The sequence below is a fragment of the Mastigoproctus giganteus genome, chromosome 7, assembly GCF_048544385.1.
Source record: "Mastigoproctus giganteus isolate SK-2022 chromosome 7, ASM4854438v1, whole genome shotgun sequence".
NCBI classification, from domain to species: domain Eukaryota; kingdom Metazoa; phylum Arthropoda; class Arachnida; order Uropygi; family Thelyphonidae; genus Mastigoproctus; species Mastigoproctus giganteus.
Window position 1 is genome coordinate 207190789 of NC_143581.1, and position 26813 is coordinate 207217601.

Sequence of the window (26813 nt, forward strand, 5' to 3'; positions counted from 1 at the left end):
AATTGTTTTTTATTTTCATTTCGATGCCATATGCTTGCATTTCACTATGTGCTGTCTATGTACATAGTCATAATATGAAGGTACATATAATACATAAATAGAGAAAATTTTAGACTAGTTTTTCTTATATATTTCATACTTTGGAACGGAACCCCTTCATTACTGTGGGAGCCATAACTCAGTATTTGCGTTTTCGTTATTCGCAACATTTCTCAGGAACATAACCCCTGCGAATAGCGGGGGTTTACTGTAATGCTATAGTATTAATATTCAAGAAGTACTAATTTATAACAAATAACATTGCTATAACAGCCTGTTTTAAGACTTACTGGTCTTGAAACATGTTCTCTGATGACTTGTAAATAATAAAACACAGTTTTATGTGGCATAAAAAAGTTAAAATATTGAGGATCTGTATGTCCAACACGATACCTTCTTCAAAATGATACCTTCTTCAAAATGATCGTCAGTGACTCACATCTAAAAAAAACTGTTTTCATGCAACACTAGCTCGACAAGTACTGGCATGCACACACAAAGTCTGCTCAGTAGCGATCACGTAGAGCGCCTCTAGTGGCAGTTATGGAAAGTTCACATGATAAACAAAATCTTGCACCAGTCCTTGAATTAAATGATCACCCTTACATTATTTTCTTATTTTCATTTCGATGCCATATATTTTCATTTCGATGCCATTTATTAGAATAAATTGTTGAGTGTTCTTTACTTTTCTTTAGCATTCTGCCATGCTATCAGCAAGAACTGTAGAGTACACTAGAGAAAACAGAAATATCAACATAAACACTAAAATTCATCCTGCTGTAGTCTGCAAAATAAATCTGTAAACTGAAAATTATATCTTGTCCTGCATATTTAGCAAGTAACAAGATTTAACTGCTGTAAGTAATGATATCATATTAATATTCAAGAAGTACTAATTTATAACAAATAACATTGCTATAACAGCCTGTTTTAAGACTTACTGGTCTTAAAACATGTTCTCTGATGACCTGTAAATAATAAAACAGTTCTATGTGGTATAAAAAAAGTTAAAATATTGAGGATCTAATAAACAGAAACCTATATGTCTTATATTTAAAAGAGTAAAAGATTACCTCAATCTTTTGCGTAGAATGCTTCCAGTCAATGCTCTCCAAATGTAACGAATAAAATAGAATAATTTGATTAATTCTTTCACTCATAGAGATATGATCGATTCGACACGCAGCAGAATCGAAAGCCGAGACTCCCTTCCCCAACCCCGAAACACATCAAACCTATTCAGCAAGACCATGAGTGTGAGAAGACACTGTGCCAGAATAAATAATTAAAATTGGAAAACTGCTTACGAGAATAAATAATTAAAATCATAATTAAAAACACGATTAAAAATTCATTTCATTTAATTTGTGTGTTCTTCCAAATTTTTAATCATGTTTTTAATTTTTTAATTGTAATTTTAATTATTTATTCTCTTAAGTGGTTTTCCGATTTTAATTATTTATTCTGATACAATGTCTTCTTACACTCATGATCCTGCTGAGTTGCTTTGATGTGTTTCATGGTCGGGGGGGGGAGTGGCTTTTGATTCTGTTGCGTGTTGAATCGGTCATATCTCTATGAGTGAAAAAATTCTTTAAATTATTTTATCCATTTATTTTATTTTATTCATTACATTTGAAGAACACTGACTGGAAGCATTCTACACAAAAGATTGAGGTAATCTCTTACTCTTTTAAATATATTGTAACAATGTAAAAGTTATCAAGCCTTTCAGCTCTGTGTTTTTACTATATGTCTTTCGAAAATAAATCTGTAAATAGAAAACCTCCTTGGCCCCTTTAACAACAACCACCAGTATTTCAAATGTAAGGATTTGGATTTTGGTTTTAACAGAGCAAAATGACAAGGATTATAATACACCCGGAATAATTTAAATTTACAGGAAAATTAAGATTTTGGTAACACTTAAAAAGGTTACCTTGTCAAAAAGTTGTATACATGTATACACCAATTAGCCAAAACATTATGACCACCTACCTAATATGATGTTGGTCCTCCATGTGCAGCCAAAACAGCACATACCTGGTAAGGCATGGACGCTACAAGATTTCTAAATGTGTCTTGTGGTATCTGATACCAACACGTAACCAGCAGATCCTTTAACTCATGTAAGGTCAGTGGTTGAGACGCTGCAGATCGGAGTTGCTGTACCAACACAAACCACAGATGCTCGATGGGATTGATGTCTGGGGAATTTGGAGGCTAGGGCAATACCTGGAAGTCTTCCTTATGTTCTGAAAACCAGTCTCGAACAATCCGGGCAGTGTGGCATGGCGCATTATCCTGCTGAAAGATGGCACCACCAGAGGGGAAGATCATTTGCCATGAAAGGGTGTACCTGGTCAGAAATGATGTTTAGGCAGGTGGTAGACATCAGAGTGCCTGGCACATGGATGACTGAACCCAGGGTATCCCAGCAGAACATCACCTAAAGCATCAAAGCATGACACTGCCGCCACCAGCTTGTTTTCATCCCATGGTGCATCCACGCGCCATCACTTCCCCAGGTAAACAACACACACCTACTCAGCCATCCACATAGTGCAGCAGGAAACACGATTCATTGGACCATACGACCTTCTTCCAATCACTCAAGGTCCAATTTCGATGCTTGCATGCCCATTGTAGGCACTGTCACTGGTAAACTGTGGTTAGCATGGGCACTCTGAGCGGCCTGCAGCTACGCAGTCCCATTTTTAGCAGGGTTCAATGTACTGTGTCCTGTGACATATTACTCCCGTCACCAGCATTCCAATTACTGGCGAATTGCGCCAGTTGCCCTTCTGTTTCAATGTGCCATCCGGGAGAACCTTTGCTCACCTTGCGCATCAATGAGCCATGGTTGTGGGTTTTCCCCCCTTGAACCACTTTTGTTAGGTACTAACCACGGCTGACCGTGACCACCCCACCAGTCATGCCATTTCGGATATGCTCTGACCCAGTCATCTGGCCATTACAATTTGGCCTTTGTCAAACTCGCCTAAGTCCGTTCCCTTTCCCATCTGAAGAACAAGAGTAACACTGCGGACAGGGTGGATGCCCTCGAAGGAAATAAATTGAGGGGCCCATCAAGCTCTCAGCTGCCCACATCAACGCCAGAGCTTGCACTTGGTCATCGCGCAACACAGCGGCAAACCCCAAGGCAGAATGCGCTGGTCCCACAGGAACTATTAGTTGTTGGTGACTCTATTGTCAGGGAAACGGGGAACATGCTATGTAAAAAGGATAGGTGGAACAGGACCAGGGTATGTCTGCCAGGGGCAAAGGTTGATGATGTTGTAGAGCGGATATCATCTTTCAAGGGCACAAAAGGTGATATAGTTGTACACGTTGGCACTAATGATATTAAGAGTAGGAGACCGGCAGAATTACTCAACAAGTACAGGTCACTGTTGAAAAAAAGCTGAGAATTATGGTTGAATTTGAAAGTGTCTGCAATTCTGCCCAGACACGATAGGAGGGAGTATATGATGAGAGCCTTGTCGATCAATTCGGCCCTGGAAAGATTGTGCAAGGCTCAAGGGGTAGAATTTTTTTCAGCCTGGACTGTACTTGTTAACAGGAGAGATTGCTTCTACAGGGATGGGATACACTTAAATAGAAAGGGTGCAAGAATATTTGCTGATGCTATCGAGGCAGTGTTAGGTGGGTCGGAAAACTGCTAGCTTGGGGGGATACAAAGACTAATAGTTTAACAGTAACCGCAGGCAGAGGTGAAGGTGATTCTTGCACAACTTCTATTAGAATAAGAAGCGACCTGGAGTGAGGGGTGTTGGGGGTTTCAGGGACGGATGGCAGTCATCCTGGAATAGTTGGGTATATGGGATGTGTTAGGGTAACAAGGAATAGGCATAGGAGCATGTATGCTTGCATGTATACCAAAGCTAGAAGTATAGTAAATAAATTTGATGAATTTGAAGTGTTGGTCAAGACATCAAAGGCGGATATTGTTGGGATAGCAGAGACGTGGTGTCACACAGATATAAGGAATGCAGAACTGGAATTTGGGGAGTACAATGTGTACAGAAAGGATAGACAGGACAGAAAGGGAGGAGGTGTTATGCTGTTAATTAAGAAAAACATAAAATCAAAAGAAGTGCATCCAGTTGATATAGATGGACAGTGCACTGTTGAGTCAGTTTGGTGTGACATAAGCACTGCAAAAGCAAAAATAAGAGTAGGAGTGTGTTATAGGCCTAATGACTCGAATGAGTACAATGAACAATTGTACAGAGAAATAGAGTGGGCTAGTAAATCAGAATGTCTTATAATGGGGGATTTTAACTTCCCAGATATTGACTGGAACTTGTGGGTTGGACACACACACACACTAGTCAGACTTTTGTGGATTTATTGGATGATTGTTTTCTGCAGCAGCATGTTCGAGAGGCAACCAGAGAAAGTAATACTCTTGATCTGGTTATCAGCAGTGATCATTCGTGTATTAAGAATTTGCAGATAAAGGAACCACTAGGTGGCAGTGATCAGTGTGCTGAAGTGGGATTTACTCAAAGAGGTAACTACCGTCAGGGGTAAAGGAAAGGGTTTTTGCTTCCGTAAAGGGGAGTACAGTGGTCTCAGACAGTTTTTAAATTCTGTACAGTGGGATCAACTGACGATGTTACAAACAGTAAATTCTAAGTGGGAAGCATTCAAGGAATTAATCGTGGAAGCTACTAGACTTTTCATACCGATGAAGAAATATTGTTCAAGGTTTAGGCCTAAATGGTTATCAAATGAACTAATGAGACTCGTGACAGAGAAGAAAAATGCATGGGATGCATATAAATTATCAGGCGACGCAGAAGCCTGTAGCAGATATAAGCTAGTCTGTAATCAGGTCACAAAGGAGGTTCGGCAGGCAAAGGCGGATTACAAGAAATCTTTGGCAAAAGATGCTAAGAAAAACAGCAAGGATTTCTTTACTTATATAAACTCTAAAAGGAAGGGGATTAATATGATTGGTCCACTTGACATCGATGGTTCGACTGTTGATGATCCTGCTCAGATAGCAAACAAACTGAATGAGTATTTTGCATCTACATTCACACGTGAGGAATTATTACAGTTTGAAAATGGAAGAAGGTTATCAAATTGTAGCAGTGTGCTTAATGATTTTGTAATAACTGAGAGCAAAGTGGAGGAGAAATTGTTGAAGTTAAACATAAGAAAGGCACCTGGGGTGGATGGGATCTATTCAGTTATATTAAAGGAGGCGGCAAAGCAACTAAGCAAACACTTAGCCATAATTATGAGCGCATCCTTGGATTCAGGGGAGGTTCCCACGGACTGGAGATGTGCAAATGTATCCCCAATTCACAAAGGAGGTTCGAAGGGTGACACGAGTAATTACAGACCAGTTAGTTTAACTTCTGTTCCGGGTAAAATAATGGAGTCACTGGTTAAAAATGCATTGCAGGATCATCTAGACAAGACTGCAGCAATAATTCAGACACAGCATGGGTTTGTTAAGGGAAAGTCTTGTCTGACAAATTTAATTGGTTATTATGATGTGGTCACAAAGGAACTGGATGCAAAAAATAATTTTGATATCATATACTTGGATTTCAGGAAAGCTTTTGACACTATTGCGCATGGAAGACTACTGTACAAATTGGAGCAGAATGGTATTAAGGGTAAGTTGCTACAATGGATAAAAGGATGGTTAAGTGGGAGAAGACAGAGGGTGGTAATCAATGGGTGCTGCTCTTCGTGGACTAATGTTATTAGTGGAGTCCCACAGGGTTCGGTGTTGGGTCCACTGTTGTTTTGTATATTTATCAATGATATTGATGAAGGTATATCAGGCTTAATGTCGAAGTTTGCAGATGACACGAAGGTTGGCAGGGTTGTTAATGACATTCATGGCAGTGTGCTACTGCAACAGGATCTAGATAATTTGGGCAGATGGGATAAGAAATGGCAACTGAAGTTTAACCTTGACAAATGCAAAGTACTGCATATGGGTAGAAGTAACCCCAGAGAAACGTACCAACTGTGTGGTACTACACTTAAGGTAGTAGAAAATGAAAAAGACCTGGGAGTAATTGTGCAGGCAGATATGAAGTTTTCTGAGCAATGCAGACAGGCTGCTAGGGCAGGTCATGGGGTTTTGTCAATGATATATAGGAATTTTGCTAGCAGGGAAAAGGAGGTGATTGTCCCTCTGTATAAGGCAATGGTCAGGCCACGCCTTGAGTACTGCGTACAGGTCTGGAGGCCTCATTTTAGGAAGGATGTAGATTTGCTTGAGCGTGTACAGAGAAGAGCAACACGATTGGTGAGGGGAATGAAGGGATCCTCTTACCAAGAGAGGCTTAAGTTCTGCAAATTGCAGTGGCTAGAGACTAGGCACCTGCGCAGTGATCTGATTGAGGTCTATAAGGCCTTGAATGGGTTGAGCACGCTGAATTCTGATGGGATCCTCCCACTTGTTCAGAATACGAACCTACGGGGACATAAGTTCAAATTAAGAAAGGATAGATGTAGAATAGATGTGCGGAAATTTGCCTTTAGCCAGCGGGTGGTTAATTGCTGGAACAAACTTCCATCTGTCGTTGTGGAAGTTGATAGGTTAAATAAATTTAAGGAGGAACTGGACAGGCATTTGGAGGGTATGGTGTGATTTTTTTTTTTTTTTGGCTGATGCTGCATAAGCTCCTTCACTTGCTTTCTTGCATCAAGTGCCACTACTACTACTACTACTACTACTGATTAACGGAGCTCATTATCAGGTGTGTTTTATACTATGTCCCGACCCATGCACATGCCGTAGTTCACCTTCAGTTGCTTCGATTTGCATAACAACTTGCTGGCCATAACATTTTGGCTCATCGGTGTATACATCAATAAATAAAAAGCAACAGAAGAGTAAAAATAAGTTTCCCATTTTATATATATGTATATTATATCTATACATATTGATATCATATAAAAAATTAAAAACTGCTGACACAGACATTGTCAGATAAGACCTAACTGAGTGTATAAGGCTCAAGGCAGATGGTTAAAAGAGATAAAACATGTTTAATAGATAACACTGTGTAACGTTGTTTGCACATAGGATGGTAATCAGCCCTCAGCAGAAAAGAGTGTCAGATGACTATGTCCTATTCAGAGCCAAGCAAGAACTTCAGCTTTATGATCCTTGCACAGACTAGACTGCCATGGTTTTATTACAGGCTTAATCTGATAGTTTGTTTGTTACCTGCCCATGCCATGATTCTTGCCAAGCCAAGATTTGTCGGGGCCTGCTCATTTGGCTACAGTACCAGCCAATTCATTTTTGGTAATTTCAATGTGGCTGGAGATCCATCAGAAGTGGATATCGAATCCATCTTCACAGAGAGAGCATATCATCCGCTGAACCTCACGAGAGGATTGGACGATTGGTGTATATCATTGCTGATTGAGCACTCAAAGAATCAGTATACGTAATAAACTGATGATGTTGGTGGTTTGTTATGGGATCAAGCCACTGAAGGATGCTCTTTCTGGTGGACAAATATACCCTAGATCCATAATCTAATTTTAATTGTACAAAGTGCTCAATACAGATGGAGTAAAGTGCATTGGTCTGCATCCCAAGAAGTAGGACAAGGTAGGAGGGAGAATGCCAAGTCCTTTCATGCACCCGCTGTGTGTAGCTGCTGAATATGTTGGAGAAATGCCAGCTTTTTGTTCAAATATGAGTCCCAAGGATTTTGTCTCCACTACTACTGGAATGGTGCTTTATCCAAGTCTTAATTTAAGTTCGGAGTGAAGTTTATGCTTTCGAAAAAAAAAAAGGACGCAAATGGTCTTCTCTAGTGAAAACCTGAGACTATTAGCCATGGTCCAGAAGTTGAGACAGTCAGTGGCTTGTTGCAGTTGTCTCTCAATAACCCTCATGTTGCATGATTGAGCAAATAGGCTGAAGTCATCGACATAGAGTGCATTGTTTACAGTTGGAGAAAGTTGTTCAGTGATGGAATTTATTTTAATGGCAAAAAGTGTAACACTTAAGACAGATCCTTACAGTTTGTTTGTTTGTTTGTTATTTGGTTTTTAGGAGCATTAGCAACTAAGGCCATATTGCTCCGGGATATGCGGTGGTCATTCCCTGGCCTTTCCGCATCCTCCATATTTGGTGGTGACGGGCTTGAACCCCGGTCTAATCAAGAAGAGTGTGCTATGCACTGCTGCTCCTTCCCACCTGGCTACGGAGGCGCCAGATCCTTACAGTACTCCCACATCTTGGCAAAAAGGGCCAAGAAAGGGTACTCAAACTTGGATAAGATGATGGGATAAGAAGTTTTAGCTCATCTTTAGACAAGGGTCCCTCCTCCTCCAGCCTGCCTCAGTCTTAGGGTGTTTATACCACCCCTTCCTGCTGTTTTAAAATAGGAAAATGATTTCCCAATTTTAACACAGCAGCGGGGTGGGGGGGAAACACCCTGACACCAACCATAGCAAATTAGGCATGTTAATCACTGCCTTCTTCTTCTTGTCACCGTTACTTTGGAAAGGGGGGAACCCCTGTTCTAAATTTTACCGAAGTTTTTAATAAAAACAAAAAGTGACCTCTTAGTCCAAGGTTATAAAGATCTTTTTAAAATACCAAATCTCCAAGTTTTGCCGTATGCCTTTTCCACATCAAAGAAAATGGACACTAGGTGTTCTCTTTTTAGGAAAGCATCTAAAATAGATGTTTTCAGGTCTAATTAAGTGGTCCAAATTGGACCTGTTTCATTGGAATCTGCACTAAAAGTGAGAGAAAAGGTCATTTGATTCTAAGTACCATAAAAGACGAGTGCTGACCATTCTCTCCAATATTTTGCACAAACGGCTAGTCAGAGCAATAGGACGATAGTTTTTTTTTTTTTTTTTTTTTTTTTTGGAGATTTAGGGTCTTTTCTTGGCTTAGCACAAGCAAGAATAGTTGCCTTGTGCCAGGTGTCTGGAAACTGCTCTTCAAGGAAGAGCCAGAGGTCCGTGGATTTTGGTGAAAGGTTTTTAATCATTTCATAATGGAAGTTGTCTGGTCCAATGGAGATAGCCTTTGTGAGGGTGAGAGCTGTTTTCAGCTAGTGGATGGTAAATGGCCCATTATATGGGTAAACACCCTTGGATGTAAATTTCAAGGCCTCGGTTTTCTGTTTAAGGACCAGAAACTCTGGGGAATAAGATGATGCTGCTGAGATGTTAGAAAATGTCTCCCCAAGAGCAGTGGCTATTGAAGTTGAGTCTGTAATAGTACATCTATTATATTCCAGGACCAATGAGGGGTGCACTGTGTATTTTCCCTTCATTTTCCAGATATCCGCAATGGTTCAATCCCGGACTCTACACTACTTACCTCCTCACAGGACACGGAGCGATCCGCAACAAACTGAACCTCCTTGGCATCACAGATAATCCCATGTGCGCGTGTGGCTCCCTGGAGACATGGAACCACATAATGCATGAATGTGGGCACTATGAAGATCTACGTGGACACCTGATCACACAGATACAATTCAACCCCAAAAACCAGGAGCATTATCTACTGGAGAATGAAGCAAATTACAAGCTATTCTCTAAATTTGCACAGAGCCTCTATGCCAGACGGCAAACCCTCCCGCCACCAGCAAACCCTGAGCAACGAGAACCAACATAGCTCACTGCTGGTACCTGCAGAATAACCAGCACAACAAAAACAGGAGTCTCGAATCCCTATTTCCCCATAGTGACTGAATCCAAACATCCCGACTTTCACTCCGGGACAGGCCATAGGGCCCACGGAGAAACCACGACTACCAAAGACAAGTCCAACCTATAGTGTGCAAATGACTCTACACACCCAGGTTGGGACCAATGCACAGAAATAAACATGTAAAGACCGCCACTATGATGAGAACACATCCCACAAACAGTGATCGTAAAGGTCTGACTCTTAACTCACAGCTGGGGCATTGCCCAATCTATAAAGACTAATGACCAAGCAGCTATCGTGCTGCATAGACACCAAATGGACATGATTGAACCTTCAACCCTGATGAATATCTTTCTCAACTGACACACGAAAGGGACTCAGTCCCACGAGCGACTCTCACCAAAAGATGAAGAAGAACCTGTACAGTCATTGTAGGGACCTGACAAGAAAGCCTGAACGAATTCCATTAGCCCTGGATGGTAAGCCACTAATGAGAGACGACCACTTCGCAGCCACAAGCATTCATGCCTTATTGGCGATCTGGGTCAGCTCCCTTGTCTGGCCCACTATTACTCCCCTTCCCTGGTGGGGGAGGGAGACGGCTTGCCGTCTCCTGCAACCCCCATCACCCCTTCTCTTCTTTCTGGTGGAGCATGGGTATGCTCCACTGCAAGCTGGAGCTACCTTCCCTATCGGCTCCATATTTCTGACTATATTTCCCCCCAATCTTCAGTCTCCCTCCCTCCACTCTAACTATACGCAAGCGAATATCCCACACAATCCAAATTTAACCATCAAAATAAATTTCGCTCAAAACTCTCGTCTTCTCATTCTAGCGCCTTCACCATGTGAACTAACCTATACCAATTGATGTGTATGTATATGCATTTTTGTATGTATGTATAGGTGCACTTTTTTTTTTTTTTTTTAGGTCCTAGCCACTGAAATCTCAGGAAATTAGGTGGCAGGACCTGCCAGAGTAAATAATTATAATACTGGTGCACCTGGTCTGCCTCCACGGGGCGAAAGTGGGGCAATGTTGGGCCTCAGTAGAGGTCCAGCGGCTAAATGACCAGATGAACAACGGTACACAACACTACACATGAACAATATCCATACACTTTTAAATCTCTGGCATTTCCAGCAAACTGACACACCCATCACAATGTAAACAACGTGGAGATGGGGGAAACTCCTGGTGCCGTATGACCCTAAATACACTTTACACTTTACCACCTTAGCACTGGTCATCTGGGTAACAGATGTGAAACAGATCCACAATTCCTTTTGTGCTCTGGCTCATGCACGTTTAAAGGCTATAAGGTTTGCCGTGGTAGAATATTGTTGGAATATCTCCCAAGCTTTATTTTGAGCCTTTTTTGCTGCTGTGCAATCTACATTCCAGCATGGTTTGGGAAAAGGTGAAACCGGGTGGGTGTTTTTGAAATTGCAATCGCAGCTGCATGGATGATACTTTCTGTAATGTGTATGTAATTGCATCACTGATAGGCTCTTGGCTGACTGAAGCGATGTCAAAATTTGTCAGATGTTGAAAGGCATTCCAGTCAGTCTGATCAATCTTCCACCGTGGTAACCTAACAGGAAGACATGGTCTCCCATTAATCACGGGCCATGATCACTTCCACATGGGTTGACCTCCCAAGTAAGCAAATGGAGAGAAGGGGAGTAGAGAGAAAGATCAATGACAGAAAACATATGGATAGAAATGTTGAAGAAGGTGTTTATTCTCACATTTAGGAGGGAAAGGTCAGTGTCAGTGACGTATGCTTTATGATTCATCCCCTTCCACTGATGTTAGCACTACCCCACGGAGTAGTATGTCCATTAAAATCTCCAAGAAGTAAGAAAGGAGAGGAAACTGCATTACAAGGTCATCAAGGACTTTCTGGGGGATGTCAGTCCCAGGTGGCAAATAAATAGAGCAGAATAATTAACATTAATAAAATTATCACCGTAAAGTGAATTGCAACAGCCTCTATTGCTAGTTGTAAGTAGCAAAAGCTGAAATGGGACTCTGGTTGCCCACAAGGATATAGACTCCTCCATGAGTAGTACCTTCCGCAATTCTATCCTTACGAATAATAGTAAGGTTATGCATGGTGGGGGGGGGGGGTCATCATTTGCTTTTAGAGGTCTCCTGTAAGCAAAAACACTCTGGTTTGTGCTTTTGAAGGAGTGCCTTGATATCGTATGCATTTCGCTGGAAACCATGACAATTCCACAGTAGGAATTTAGCCATTATTGTAGGCTTGGTGGATCCATTGGTCAGCTTCCGAAGTGCTGAGGGTTAATTTTTTTAAATCTTGAATTTATCTTTTTTGGGAAAGTATGGACGCTCTGTGTCCATTTGCTCCTCCACAAAGAGTTCCAAGACTGAATTGTCGTGTACCTCCTTGGTTTTTACATCCATTTTTTCTTGCACTGGCATTGGAATTTTACTTTTCTGTACTGTAAATTTAGGGCTCAATTTTGATAATGCTGGAGAAGAAGATTTAAAGTTTCTGAATCTGCACTCAAAAAAAAAAGCCTAGAATCAAAATATACACCAAAATCTTTCTGTAGTTCCATAAAAATTTTTTGAAATTCCAACAATTTAAAGAAGAAATGGAAAAGACAAAACTTGATCTTTGAGATGGAGATATAGGCCAACAGACACAGATTCATTCAAGGACTAAAAAAGAGAATTTTTTTTCCAGTCATTATCCTAATATGGCAGTCCAACTTTTTGATATCATTATCCAAAAACCAGTCCAGCATGACAAGGTGCATCATCAAATTGATAATGACAGGCTCTTTTACTGCAGTAATGCATAGGTAGCACTATGGTAGTTAAGGGTAAACGAGAATAGAAGTGTTTCTCTGTTTCTAATCTTCCTTAATGACACTGATGATGGAGTGCAGAAAATGCTGTGAAAATTTGCTGATGTGAAGGTAAGAAGAGTGATTAGCAGAGACACATGATGCAAGAAAGCAAGCTTATGCAGCATCAGCCAAAAAAGAAAAAAAAACTCTCCCATTTCACCCTTCCGTTCGTTCCAAATACCTGTCCAGCCCAGCCTTAAATTTATTTAGGCTATCAACTTTCACAACAAAGAATGGAAGTCTGTTCCACCAACCAACTACCCCCTGGCTAAAGGCAAACTTTCGCACATCTATTATACAACTGTTTTTCCTCAATTTGAATTTATGCCCTCTCAGGTGATTATTCTGAGCAAGATGAAGAATCCCATTGGCATTGAGCATGCTCAAACCATTCAAAGCCTTATACACCTCTATCAGATCAACTCGCCGGTGCCTAGTCTCCAGACTCTGTAATTTGCAAAACTTAAGCCTTTCTTCATAAGAGCAACCCTTTGTTCCATTCACTAATCTTGTTGCCCTTCTCTGTACCCGTTCCAGCAGCTCTACATCCTTCTTGAAATGAGGCCTCCAGACCTGTATACAGTACTCAAGATGTGGCCTAACCATTGCCTTATACAAGGGAATAATCACCTCCTTATTCCTGCTAGAAAAATTCCTGTATATCATTGACAAGACACCATGAGCTACTCTTGCAGCTCGTCTGCACTGCTCAGAGAACTTCATATCTGCCTGCACAATTACCCCCAGGTCCTTTTCATTCTCCACCACTGTCAGTGTAGTACCGCAGAGTTGATACGTTGCTCTGGGGTTACTGTTTCCCATATGTAGTATTTTACATTTGTCAATGTTAAACTTCATTTGCCACCTCTCAGCCCATCTGTTCAACCTTTCCAGATCCTGTTGCAGCAGCATAGCGTCAGTAGTGTCCTTAACAACCCTGCCAACCTTTGTATCATCTGCAAATTTGGACATTAAACTTGATATCCCATCATCAATATCATTCATAAACACCGAAAACAACAACGGACCCAACGCTGAACCCTGAGGAACTCCACTAATAACATTAGTCCACGTTGAGCAGTGTCCATTGATTACCACTCTCTGTCTTCTGCCACTCAACCATCCCCTTATTCACAGCAGCAATTTGCCTCCAATGCCACACTGCTCCAATTTGTGCAGCAGTCTTCCATGTGCAACAGTATCAAAAGCCTTTCTAAGATCCAAATATATAATATCAAAATTATTCCCTGCATCCAGTTCTTTTGTGACTACATCATAGTATCCAATCAAATTGGTCAGGCAAGACCTGCCCTTAACAAAACCATGCTGCGTCTGAGCTATAACTGAATTCTTGTCTAGATGATCCTGCAGTGCTTCTTTAACCAGTGCCTCCATTAATTTACCTGGAACAGAAGTTAAACTAACAGGTCTATAATTACTTGTGTCAGCCTTTGATCCTCCTTTGTGAATTGGGGTTACATTTGCACTTCTCCAGTCTATGGGTACCTCCCCAGTCCAACGAAGCTCTCATAATTATAGCTAGGGGTTTGCTTACTTCCTTTGCTGCCTCCTTTAATATAACTGGATAGATCCCATCCACCCCAGGTGCCTTTTTTATGTTTATCCTCAACAATCTCTCCTCCACTTTCCTCTCAGTTATTACAAAATCATCCAGCTCACTGCCAATGTTTACTTTACCTACATCATTTTCCTTCCTGAATAACTCCTCATGCGTGAATGTAGATGCAAAATACTCGTTTAGATTGTTAGCCACCTGAGCAGGATCCTCAACTGTTGAACCATCAATATCCAGTGGACCAATCTGATTCATCCCTTTCCTTCTTGAGTTTAAATATGTAAAGAACTCTTTTCTGTTTTTCTTTGCATCCTTTGCCAAGGATTTTTCGTAGTCTGCCTTTGCCTGCCTAATCTCCTTTGTGACTTGGTTACAGACCAACTTATATCTATCATAGGCTGTTCAAATACAGTTGGTTGTACAATGTATATCCTAATTACCAATGTCAATGAAACTTTATGGCAAGTTTCACATATTCATGCATAACTCTTATTCCTTAGTTTTTAAGTTTTTAAAATTAGGAGGAAATGGCCATATTTGCCATATTTGCAACCAAATAATGGCCATATTTGCAACCAAACTTTTGGTTGATTGCAAAATCAGCATGAAAACTGGAAACTAAAGTTTAATGCTTCTAGATGTACTGTTTTTCATCCAGGAAATAGAAATTAAGGAGTAAGTTATAGGGCAAGACAAAAGAGTGATTGTTGCTTATATGGTTGTCCATCTTTAAATTTTTTGTAAAGTTTGACCTTCATACCTGAATTCAATATTCCAAATGTGGTCTCACCATATCTTGTACAGTGGAGTAAAGCCTTTCTCTACTTGAAAAAATCTTATAATTCACAGACAGGATACAGTGGGCCTCCCTAGTTGCTTATTTGTACTGCATACATATCAGATTGTTATAATACTTAAGTCTTTTTTTTTTTTTTTTCCCTGAACCAATGTCATTGACCAATGACATTGGACCAATTTAACCAATGTCCATATGAAGAACACTTTAGAAAGTGCAAACAGAAAAGTTTGGAATTAAGTCTACCTGTTTGAGGCACACAAGGCCCTGCAGAGAATGAATAAATTAATGTGTTTGTGGGGGGTAGGGTGGGTATTCTCACTAGTAAATTTATGTCACTATGCCTGAGCCAATATGCATGTGTAGGGGCTTCCAGCACAGTATACAATATTCATGGAGTTCAAATACAGTTGGTTGTACAATGTATATCCTAATTACCAATGTCAATGAAACTTTATGGCAAGTTTCACATATTCATGCATAACTCTTATTCCTTAGTTTTTAAGTTTTTAAAATTAGGAGGAAAATGGCATAAACTGTGCTAACAATGCTATTAAATTGAGGGTTTAGTGTCAAATGTTAACTACAAAATCATTTTGTAGTAAACATTTTTTTAATTAACCAAGAAAAAGTCATTTGATATTGTCGTGGTTTTCTGGAAATGTGCTTACAGACCAAGCTAACTTGTAAAGTACTAGAGAGATACAGCCGTGTGACATGATATGCATTGTTATTTGTAAATAACAATGCAAAGTAAAACTAAAGTTGTCTCAAAACAAAAATGCAATTTTGAAGATAATGTTGTTTGCCACTAAACCCTCTAAATATAACATTATTAGCACAGATACATAAACAACCAATTACCAATAGAGTTTTGGAAATTAAAAAAAAAAAAAAAAAAAAAAATCCATATTGCCTCTACATGGCAATGAAATTTTATGCCAATAATATTACTTATTATATATATAATAAGTAATACAGAGGCAATATGGAAAAGGAGTGGAAAAAAAGAGTAAAGAAACAAATAAATAAAAATCGGCAGAAGTAGAAAGGGAAGCACTTATGCAGCCACTTACATTCACAGTCGTCTCTGTTTCTTTATTGCTTTATTTTTACTCTTCTTCATAATATTTTTAGTTTGTATATATATATATATATATTTAAAGCTGTTCAAACATACAATCTCCAACAACATTTTGAATAAACTGTTAGAGCAGATGGTATGGGCATTTGGAGAGATAGTGCATGTTAAGTTGTCTACTACATTGACTTCCCAGTCTTGATTTATGGCAAAGTATGGTGGAAAGCATGCTTTCATTTGATTGAGTATGCACATAAATGTATGCAATTCTTCCTTGAGTATTTCTAATTTTGTTTTGCCAAAATGAAACAGCTTCTTTAGCATTACCAGTTACACAATTTTTTTTTTTATAAATAAGATTTTATCTATTTTTTTTTTCCCATAATGTACAACCAATTTGTACATTATGGGAAAAATGGATTGTCAAGACAATTGTTCATATTAATCACAATATGGCATCCCTTTATTAAGATTTATGAGGAACAAAATGAAATTGAAATCAATCTGAATGAAAAATGATAATTTACATGACTATATTTGTTTCACTAATTTTCTCTGGTAAAAACAAACATGAATCTTACTATTACAAGTAGCTGTAAAATGACATTTCTAATCTGAAAATGGTTTAAAAAACGTACTACTTGAAATTATAGAAATCAATGGAAAAACTTATCCATTCACTGAAAGCAGAGAGAGAGAGAGAAAAACACTCCAAGTTATTAAAATATAGTTTTAATCTATCTTTGCCCATGCCATCACTTAAATTACCTAACAGTATACAGGCTGGGCCACATGTCATTACTGAGAATGATGCATTATTTACTGACAATTAAGTTACTAAAAATGGTGTGAATGTTTCATTTAAATGTCATAACATTAATTTTATATTTTTATGATATTGATATTAATAAAGTAATATGGGCATGAAATCGACTTCAAGGTTTATATTGTACATATTATTTCTTGGTAAATTGACACAAGAACCATCCCTATTCCATCATATCTAGTTCAAACATTTATTTGTTTGACTAATTTTTTTCTATGCACAAACGTATAAGTAAACAGTTTGATGGTAAAAACCCATTTTATTCATAAACTTGCTTTCTGTGAAGATGAATATTGTAAATGAAATAGGTTTTTAACCATCAAATTCTTACTTGTCTCTCATGCATTAACAAAATGAAAAAAAATAATAAAAAATAAAAAAAGGACCTTTTCCACATTAATAAATCATATTTGCTTTAATATAATTGCCAATTAAAATCAGCTAGATGGTTAATTGCCACCGCTCTTTCCCTCTTTGGACAATGGATTTTTTTTTGTTTGTTTGTATTCCAATATAAAAGATAAACAAGTTTGTACTGCTTCTTAAATTTAGATATACTCACTTTCTTGTGCCTCATGGATATTTCTGTAGAGGACAGAGAATCAGGCCTTCTGAACTGTTCTATACTAGAATTTCTAATTTCTTCCTTATCAGAAGCATGACTAGGATTTAATATAACAGATTCAGCTTGTATATTTTTTATTCTCTTCTCTGAACAATTTTTATATTGGCTGTTATTAATATCTATATCTTCCTTTTCATATGACTGTGTTATTATTTTTCTAATGTATTGTAACTGAAGTTCGAGTAGCGTGCAGCGAAGTTCTGATGTTGATGGCATTTGGTTTTCTGGGAGGAAAAAAAAAAAAAAAAAAAAAAAAGGAATTGAGTAAAACAATTAACTGAATAGATTAGCATTTTAAATTTAATATATTTTCTAACTGATGGTAAGATGTGGACAGTGCCCTCTGTGACTGTAGTGAGTTCACCCCCTGATCATTCAATTTAAAAGGGGTTGCATTCAAATGCTGTCAAAGACAAGGAACTCTTAAAGGCCTCATCAATTGGGGCTGTAGTTAGCCGTTCTTAGATGGGGTTTTAGGTTTTCAACCCAACAATATGCAAATTTTCCCATGAAGCCTTCATAGGAAAAACAAAATAAACCTCAGAACAACAAATCAATTAACAAGGGTAGCTTATGATAGAAATAAAACTCTTTCACTGTAGTGATCATTATAAGGTGACATTTACTGTTGCAGTGGCACCGTACTAAAATTCCATCAAATTGAAGAATACACATCCAAAAACATCATTCCAACTTGTACGCAGCAGTCTACAGATGTGTATAAAGTGTGCAACACTATGTTTGTGTAAAATGTTCATATGGTAAACCCTATGAAATGACACACTATGACAAAAGTAGTCAATGTGCCAAAACACCCTCCAAATCAACCAAAACAGGTATTTATGATAGAAAAACTATCATACTAAAAATGTAGCAAACTGAGGAATACTTGCATATGACAAAGGAAAGAAACACAATGGCACAGAGTTCAATACTTTCTTTTATACTGTGAACTCCTCTATATCTTGTAATAATGATCAGATTTGGTTTATACATGGGCTATATGTAAGTTATGTATGCATGGCTATTGAGAAATAACCTTGTACTTTATCACCTGAGGAATTATTAATGTAGTTAGCCATCTCATGCAGATGGAGTAGAGGTGTATCGATTTGGGATTTATTTAAAGTGTATCGATTTGGGATTTATTTAAAGATGTAACTACCATCAAGAGTAAAGAGAGGGGTTTTTGCTATCATAAAGGTGACTAGTGGTCTTAGACAGTTTTTAAAATTGTATACACAGTGTACAGTGGGACCAAGTGATGATGTTACCATCAGAAAATTCTAAATGGGAAGCATTCAAGGAATTAATCATAGAAACTACCAGGCTTTTCATACCAACTAAGAAATACTCTTTAAGGTATAAGCCTAAATGAACTGATTAAAGTCAGATGAACTGATTAAATTCATGGCAGAGAAGAAACGTGCATTAGCTGCATATAAATTATTAGGCAATAGAAAAGCCTATGGTAGATATAAAAAAGTATGTAAACAAGTCACAAAGGAGGTCAGACAAGTGGAGGCACATTATGACAAATCTTTGGTAAAGGAAGCAAAGAACAACAACAAAAATTTCTTGCTTATGTAAACTCTAGAAGGAAGGGAATGTATCATATTGGTCTGCTTGATATTGATGGTTTGGCTGTGATGCTTAGGTTGCTGACAAACTGAATAAGCAGTTTGCATCTACATTCACACATCAGGAATTCTTTAGGGAAGGAGATGCCAGAAGTTTATTAAGTTCTAACAGGGAGCTAAATGATTTTGTAATAACTGAGAGGAAAGTGGAAGAGAAGTTGTTGAAGCCAAACATAAAAAAGGCACCTGGGGTGGATTGGATCTTCTATCCTGTTATATTAAGGGAGGCAGCAAAGGAAGTAAGCAAACCCTTAGCCATAATTATGAGAGCATTCTTGGATTCAGGGGAGGTCCCCCACAGACTGGAGATGTGCAAATGTATCCCAATTCACAAAGGGCAAATAATGGAGTCACTGGTAACAGAAGTAATGCAGGATTGTCTAGCAAGGCCGCAATTATACTTGAAACACGGTATGGGTTTGTTAACGGGAAATCTTGTTTGATCAATCTGATTGGTTACTACGATGTGGTCACAAAGGAACTGGATGCAAAAAATATTTAAGATATCATATACTTGGATTTCAGGAAAGCTTTTGATAGTGTTGCACATAAAAGATTGCCATACAAATTGGAGAAGTGTGGCATTAAGCGCAAGTTACTTCCCTTAATGCCATAAGGGGATGGTTGAGAGGGAGAAGACAGAGTGGTAATCAATGGACATTGCTCTTCGTGGGCTGTTATTAGTGGAGTCCCTCAGGGTTCGGTGTTGGGCCCCATTGTTTTCTATATTTATCAATGGTATTGATGCAAGGATATCGGGTTTAATCTCCTAGTTTGCAGAGGATACTAAAGTTGGCAGGGCAGCTAATGACAGCAATGAAAGTATGCTACTGCAACAGGATGTAGAAAAGTTAGGCACATGGGCTGAGAAATGGCAACTGAAGTTTAACATTGATAAATGAAAAATACTGCATATGCTTAGCAGTAATCCCAGAGTAATGTACCAACTGTGTGGTACTACACCCATGGTAGTGGAAAATGAAAAAGACCCGGGGTAATTGTGCAGTCAGATAAGAAGTTCTCTGAGCAATGCAGACCAGTCTTGCCAGAACAGCTCATGGGGTGTTGTCAATGATATTCAGGAATTTTGCTAGCAGGCATAAGGAGATGATTATCCCATTGCATAATGCAATGGTCAGGCCTCATCTTGAGTACTGCATACAGGTCTGGAGGCCACATTTTAGGAAGGATGTGGAGCTGCTGGAAGAGTACAGAGAAGGGCAATGAGATTGGTGAGTAGAATAAAGGAGTGCTCATTGTAACATCTAGAGTTTAGGCACCTGCGAGGTGATCTGATTGAGGTGTTTAAGGCTTTGAATGGATTGAGTAAGCTCAATGCTGATGGAATTTTTCATCTTTCTCAGACCACACAAATTCAAATTGAGGAAGGACAGTTGCAGAAGTTTGCCTTTAGCCAATGGGTGGAACAAACTTCTATCTGTTGTTGTGAAAGTTGATAGTTTAAATAAATTCGAGGAAGAACCAAAGAAACTATTTGAGGGTATGAATAGGTGAAATGGGAGGACTTTTTTTTTTTTTTGGATGATGCTGTTTATGCTTGCTTTCTTGCATTATTTGTCACTGCTAATGCTAATCTTAATTTGACCATCACAGTACACACAAATATCCTGTTTCAAACTCAAGGCATGTGCTAAAAGCCGCCGTAGCCTAGTGGTCAGGCGTATGGGTGCATAAGTACACATGCCTTGAGTGACCAGGGTTCAAGCCCGTGACTGCTGAATACGGTGCTGTTTCTTGTATTCTGTGTATCTTGTAAACTCCTCTGACCGTTTGGTCATCCCAGAGCATAAACAGAAAATTTAAGAATGTAATGCACACATGTGCCACAAACAAGGAAACACTTAGCGCAATTGTGGTTAAAAGATTGTTTATTAATGCCTATCTATGGAAAATGTTCTATGACTATCCTCATTCATATGAAAATTTAAGTTTGTATTTGAATTTAAATTCTTACATGATATGTGTTTTATAGTTTTAATGCTTTGTAGAGTACCAAAAGTTCATCTCACACACACCAAAATGAAAACTGAAGCTAGTACTGGCTGGCTCCGGTGCCTTTGTCTTTTTATCATTAAAAACTTTCCTCTGAATAAAACAGTTAGCTGACAAACATATTCCATTGCTGAAATTGGCTTAATGCAGGTAACAGCAGCCGACGACCACATGATAGACCCATACATAAATAAAGGAATTAAAGGGGGAGAAAAAAAAAAGTAAAAATTCTTCAAGACCATTTTATAATGATCTTGGAAAACTTTTTAATCTTTATGTGGCAGTGAGTAGGAGGGTTGCAGCAGTGTGCACAATAGGTAGGTGCTGAGCATAAGCCCACCCAGAGCTACAATTGGTGCAGATCTTGGTGATCTATCAAATACTAGAGGCTGTTCACTTCAGAGACCTGCTTGGATATGGGTATGGTCCAGCAAAAAAATCCCACATTCTTCCTCAGATTTTCAAGGGCCAACAGGAGTGCTCTGGACATCTCAGGAGGCGCAGTGCTTTACGGGGGTTAGCATCTCTATCTCTGTAATGTGATGGTAAGTAAGTTTATATTTGTTGTTCAGGGTCGCCTGAACAGCAAACATCAACTTACCATTACCATCAAAAATGAATACCAAAAAATTTGACAGAATCAGATGGAGAGATATCAATTGAATTAATCTGTATGTTAAAATTATCAGAAACAGAAGATTTTAACATGTTTAACTTTTGTTGGAATAAGAGACAAACTAAAATTAGACAAATTAAACAAGAACAATGGAATTTACTGATTCACTATAGCAGATAATTGTGACTGATCTAAACACACAGGTTAAAAGTACAACTAAAATAAGTCAGTAAGCCAGATCCAAGGAAGTTCAACAGGAGCCACACAAAACAAATTACACACTATGTGATTGTCTTGTGACAGGGTGCATTGCGAAAGACCTGTTAAGGCAAGGACCACTTATTCTTCATGATCAATGCATCCTGCCACAAGACAATCACACTGTTGCAAGAATGAAATTGATGGATTTTACCTTACTCTGCTTACAGTCCACATCTTAGTCACTCTTCCATTTTTAATTTGTTTCCAAAGTTGAAGTCATTGGGTAAGAGGGGGGAAGGACAAGACTATCTTAGATGAACTTAATATAGCTGTAGGCAACACTGCATAAGCATTACACACTATGAAAGGAGCACCACCTGACAACATAAACCATCTTCCCCAATAATGGCAAACCGTTACTGTCATTCAGATTTAATAAATTAGATCACTTATGAACACCTGTGCTTACTGACTGCTCTTGATGTGAATACGTATGTGTATGCATGCAGTTTCCCCACACTGAGACTTCTGAGCTATATAAATTTCTCTGGAAACATAGATATACACATGAAAAACACTTACCACTTTTAGCATCCTTATGTTGTCCATCCAGAGGTCTTCCATCATTCTGTTTTGCAACACTCTGGGCTTGCTGCAACAAGTGGATTTTGTGCCATACCTTTAGTAATGCTTTTGTGACACCTACAATAAAAACAGTCAATGCACATCATTTTAAAAAACAATGCACTCAAATCACCTGCCTTCAGTAGTATAGTTGGCATCAGTTGCACTAAAAATAAATGACCTGAATAGTATTTTTCAGACTAAGTACTCTGAAAGAATTTGAGGTGGACCTGGTAAGTTTTAAAATTATATTAGTGTACATGAGTTGGCAAAATTTTCAGTTATGTATATAATGAATAATACCAATAATACTTGACACAATACCAATCTCATATTGTGTGAAGCAAGTTGACTCTTTTCTTGATCTTCAAATAAAAAGCACTTTCCCTATGGAGAAGTAAACTACTACACCCCACTCAATGCCTCTTGTGGTCAAAAGGATATCAGAAGAATTTTTAACAATCTTGATACCATCACCTCGTGTTGTCTAGTACTTTGCTAATTTATGGTGCTTTTTACTAACGTGAGTCATCCACATTACCTTCTGTTTGTCAACTGTCTTTCCACTGTTCACAGAGGCTGCGATTTCTTCATTGTTCCGGTAATGTGCAACTGAAGCTTATGCATCCACCTCAATCCAAGCAGCCAGGCCATTTGCTCCAATACTGCCACCAATTTTTTTTTTTTTTTTTTGGTAGTTGTTGGCATCAGCTTCTGTGGCCATAATGCACCTCCCAAGGTTTTTGCAGTACTTTGATCCAAGCCAGAGGCGGGATTCAAACCCGCGACCTTTGGGTTGCCAGGCAGGCACTTTACCCACCTGGCTAGCCCGGTCGACCTGCCACCAAATACATTACAAGAAGCTTTGCTTCTTGTTCTGAAAATGCTCTTGTTCTAATTTAAGGTAGAGGTCTCATCTTTTCCAATACGCTTTTTCCAGTAGTTTTCAACTGCTTTTGGGATTACTTTCTACCAGGCTAATCCAATACTGTATGCAACATCTTTCAGTATTAATGTTTTCAGAAATTCTAGAAATTGAATTTCTAAATTCATAACACCAGCAAGTAGCTCACCATGATAGTAGGTTTTGAAAACTCGAAAAGAGCCCCGATCCAAGACTGAATTAGTGCAGTTGTGTTTCTTGGCAGAAACGTGACTCTGATCATGACATCCTTTGATTTCAGGATGTTACTATTGGATTATGGGCAGTGATCCAACAGTAACATAGCCTTTTCTTCAAGTTTTTTGGAAAACAAATGGCATTTCGCTGATGGTACAAACTCACTTTCGAATCACAAAGTTAACTTCATCCAAGTGTTGGAGCCATTTTTATAAAACACAGGTAGAGATTTCATACTGACATGCTTAAAACGCTGGGGACTTCGATTTTTACAGATGCACAATTAGCTTGTGATTTCCAGTCTTGTTTGCTGTTGTTGTTATTTGGTTTTTAGGAGCATTAGCAACTAAGGCCATATTGCTCCGGGAATATGCGGTGGTCATTCCCTGACCTTTCCGCATCCTCCATATTTGGTGGTGATGGGCTCGAACCCCAGTCTAATCAAGAAGCATGCGTTACGCACTGCTGCTTCTTCCCACCTGGCTACGGAGGTGCCAACTACTATAGAAGGAGTAGAAGTAATTTGATGGGAGGGATTTGTCACCCTTTTTAGGAACTAGCTGGATATGAGCAAATTTCCAAGCAGAAGAAAAAACACCTTTGGAATAAAAAAGTGAATAAAGGTGGCATAGAACAGGAGAGAGTCCAGGAGCACAGGTTTTGAAAACAAGTGGAGAAATACCATCAGGACCTGGCACTCCATCGAGAAATACCATCAGTACATAATCTTCATTATGTATTGAGATTGGCATCACAAATTTGCAACCAAATTTTGAACAATTATTTAAAAATATCCAGCCTCAATCATCTCTGCTGCTCCTTCCCACCTGGCTACGGAGGCACCTAGTCTTGTTTGCACACAGTAACATGGTAATTCTCTCTTTGTTAGTTTTCATAGCCACTTTGTTGGCTTTTTTAATATCCACTGACTTCTCAGGGAGATGTTTTCAGTTATGTACAAAAATAAACTTTAATATTTAAAAAACTTAAATATTTCTACACCTTTCTGTATATTCCAGAAAGGTGTAGAAGACTCCTGAACATGGTAGGCCATTGTAGAAGATTTAATATTCCTGAATGTTGTAGATTATTCTAGAAAGTGGGAGTATTGTTTCAATATTATACAAGATTGCAGATAACTCTAGAGTGTTTTTAAATAATATAAATTGAGGAGTAAGATCTGTAACTTGTAAAATCAAACACTCGTCATTTAGAAAGAGCGTTTGGTGTGTTTTGTGATAAATGTGGCAAGAAATAAGGAACTGAACGTTGAAAAAGAAGTGCTGCTATAAATCCAGCAGTGTAGCTACGGTCTTTTGTACCCAAGTGGATTCTTCTGGTGTAACCCCCTAAACAATATTATCAACCTAAACAAAAGCCTTAAAACTTAAATGAATATTAAAAATTTAACATTAAATGTTAAAATTTCAGTGAATAAAGTATAGTGCATTTACATAGTATTGAATATAATAACAAAAAAGAGAAAATGAGATACAAAATGTGAAAATCAATAACAAAAGAGATTTATAATTTCCATTTATGTGTCTTCATTTCGGCATATTTATCGATAACCTTATCAAAATTAATTTTACTGGCATATTCATTTTCAACAGACAATATAGATAGATTTGATAATCTAATCTGACCAATTGATGAGAAGTAATTTTTAATTAATTTCAATTTGGAAAAGCTTCTTTTGCAGAAGCTACAGATAAACATGCTGTTATTAAACATAATAAATTTGATAGAGATTCTGAAAATTCCCACTTTATAATGAACTCTACAAACTGCAAATCTGTCCATTGTTTTGCTTCCTCAATTTTTGAAGCTTGTAAGTGACAATTTCTTAAAATAAATAATACAATTTATTAATACAAGAAATAATACAATTTCTTCAGGTTGATATTCATTGAAAATTTTGGACAGCTTTGAAATATTGCCTTAATGATTATAGAAAGTTTCTTAGGACTCAGGGGAGGTCCCCATGCACTGGGGATGTGCAAATGTGTCCCCAGTTCACAAAGGGTGACACGAGATTATAGACCTCCTAGTTTAACTTCTGTTTCAGGGAAAATAATAGTCACTGGTTAAAGAAGCAATGCAGTATCATCAAGACAGGACTGCAGTTATAGTTCAGACACAGCATGGGTTTGTTAATGGGAAGTCTTGTCTGACAAATGTGATTGGATATTATGATGTGGTCACAAAGGAATTGGATGCAAAAATTAATTAAGATATCATATCATCAGCAACATGAGTAATTATGAACCAGTTACTTTAACTTCTGTTCCAGGGAAAATAATGGAGTCACTGGTAAAAGAAGTAATGTAGGATCATCTAGACCAGGGGTGGGCAACAGCCGGCCCGCGACGATGTTGAATCCGGCCCCCTCGGTAAATGCATAAATATAGAAAATCCATACCTGACTACACTCGCCGTAAACGTTCGGCTTAATTCGGTTCAATCGGGAATCGCGGCCAATACAACAGTAACCAAGTGATTCTACGCAGCGTCAAAGAGTTATTTCCTAATTATTATTGTAGCATCGATCGAACGAAGTTCCTTTGGGTTTGACTTCTTATTGAAAAAAATAATATTGGTGAGAGATATTTTATGTTTTATGCCTTTTCTAATTATTACAATTTTTAATTTAATATAATTTATAGCCCATAAAATGAGCCAATTAAAAAAAAAAGAAAAATTGATGCCGAATGCCGCATTTTCAATGATAATTGGACATTCAGATATTTTTTTTAAAAATACATTAATAATTTGGTAATTCAAGTAATATAACATTTTTTAGGTTCTGATTTTTTTTATTAAATCGTTCAATCTATTCCGGCCCGCATCATGATGCGAAAATTTCATTCGGCCCGCATCATGATACGAAAATTTCATTCTGCCCGCTGACGAAAAAAGTTGCCCACCCCTGATCTAGACAATGCTGCAATTATACTTCAAACACAGCATGGGTTTGTTAAGGAGAAATCTTGTTTGATCAATTTGACTGGTTACTACAATGTGATCACAAAGAAACTGGATGCAAAAATTAATTAAGATATCATATACTTTGGAT

At 38.3% G+C, this 26813-nt stretch overlaps 1 protein-coding gene across 1 annotated transcript in view; it reads right to left on the bottom strand.

The window, feature by feature from the left end:
- Window positions 1–26813, bottom strand: part of LOC150083621 (uncharacterized) — an 80265-nt gene that overhangs the window by 31769 nt on the left and 21683 nt on the right. Inside the window, exons 3-4 of the mRNA XM_090378543.1 lie at window positions 22576–22695; window positions 17461–17747 (exon numbers count right to left, since the gene is read on the bottom strand). Coding sequence (XP_090234669.1) covers window positions 17461–17747; window positions 22576–22695 — 407 coding nt within the window. The remainder of the gene's footprint in view (window positions 1–17460; window positions 17748–22575; window positions 22696–26813) is intronic.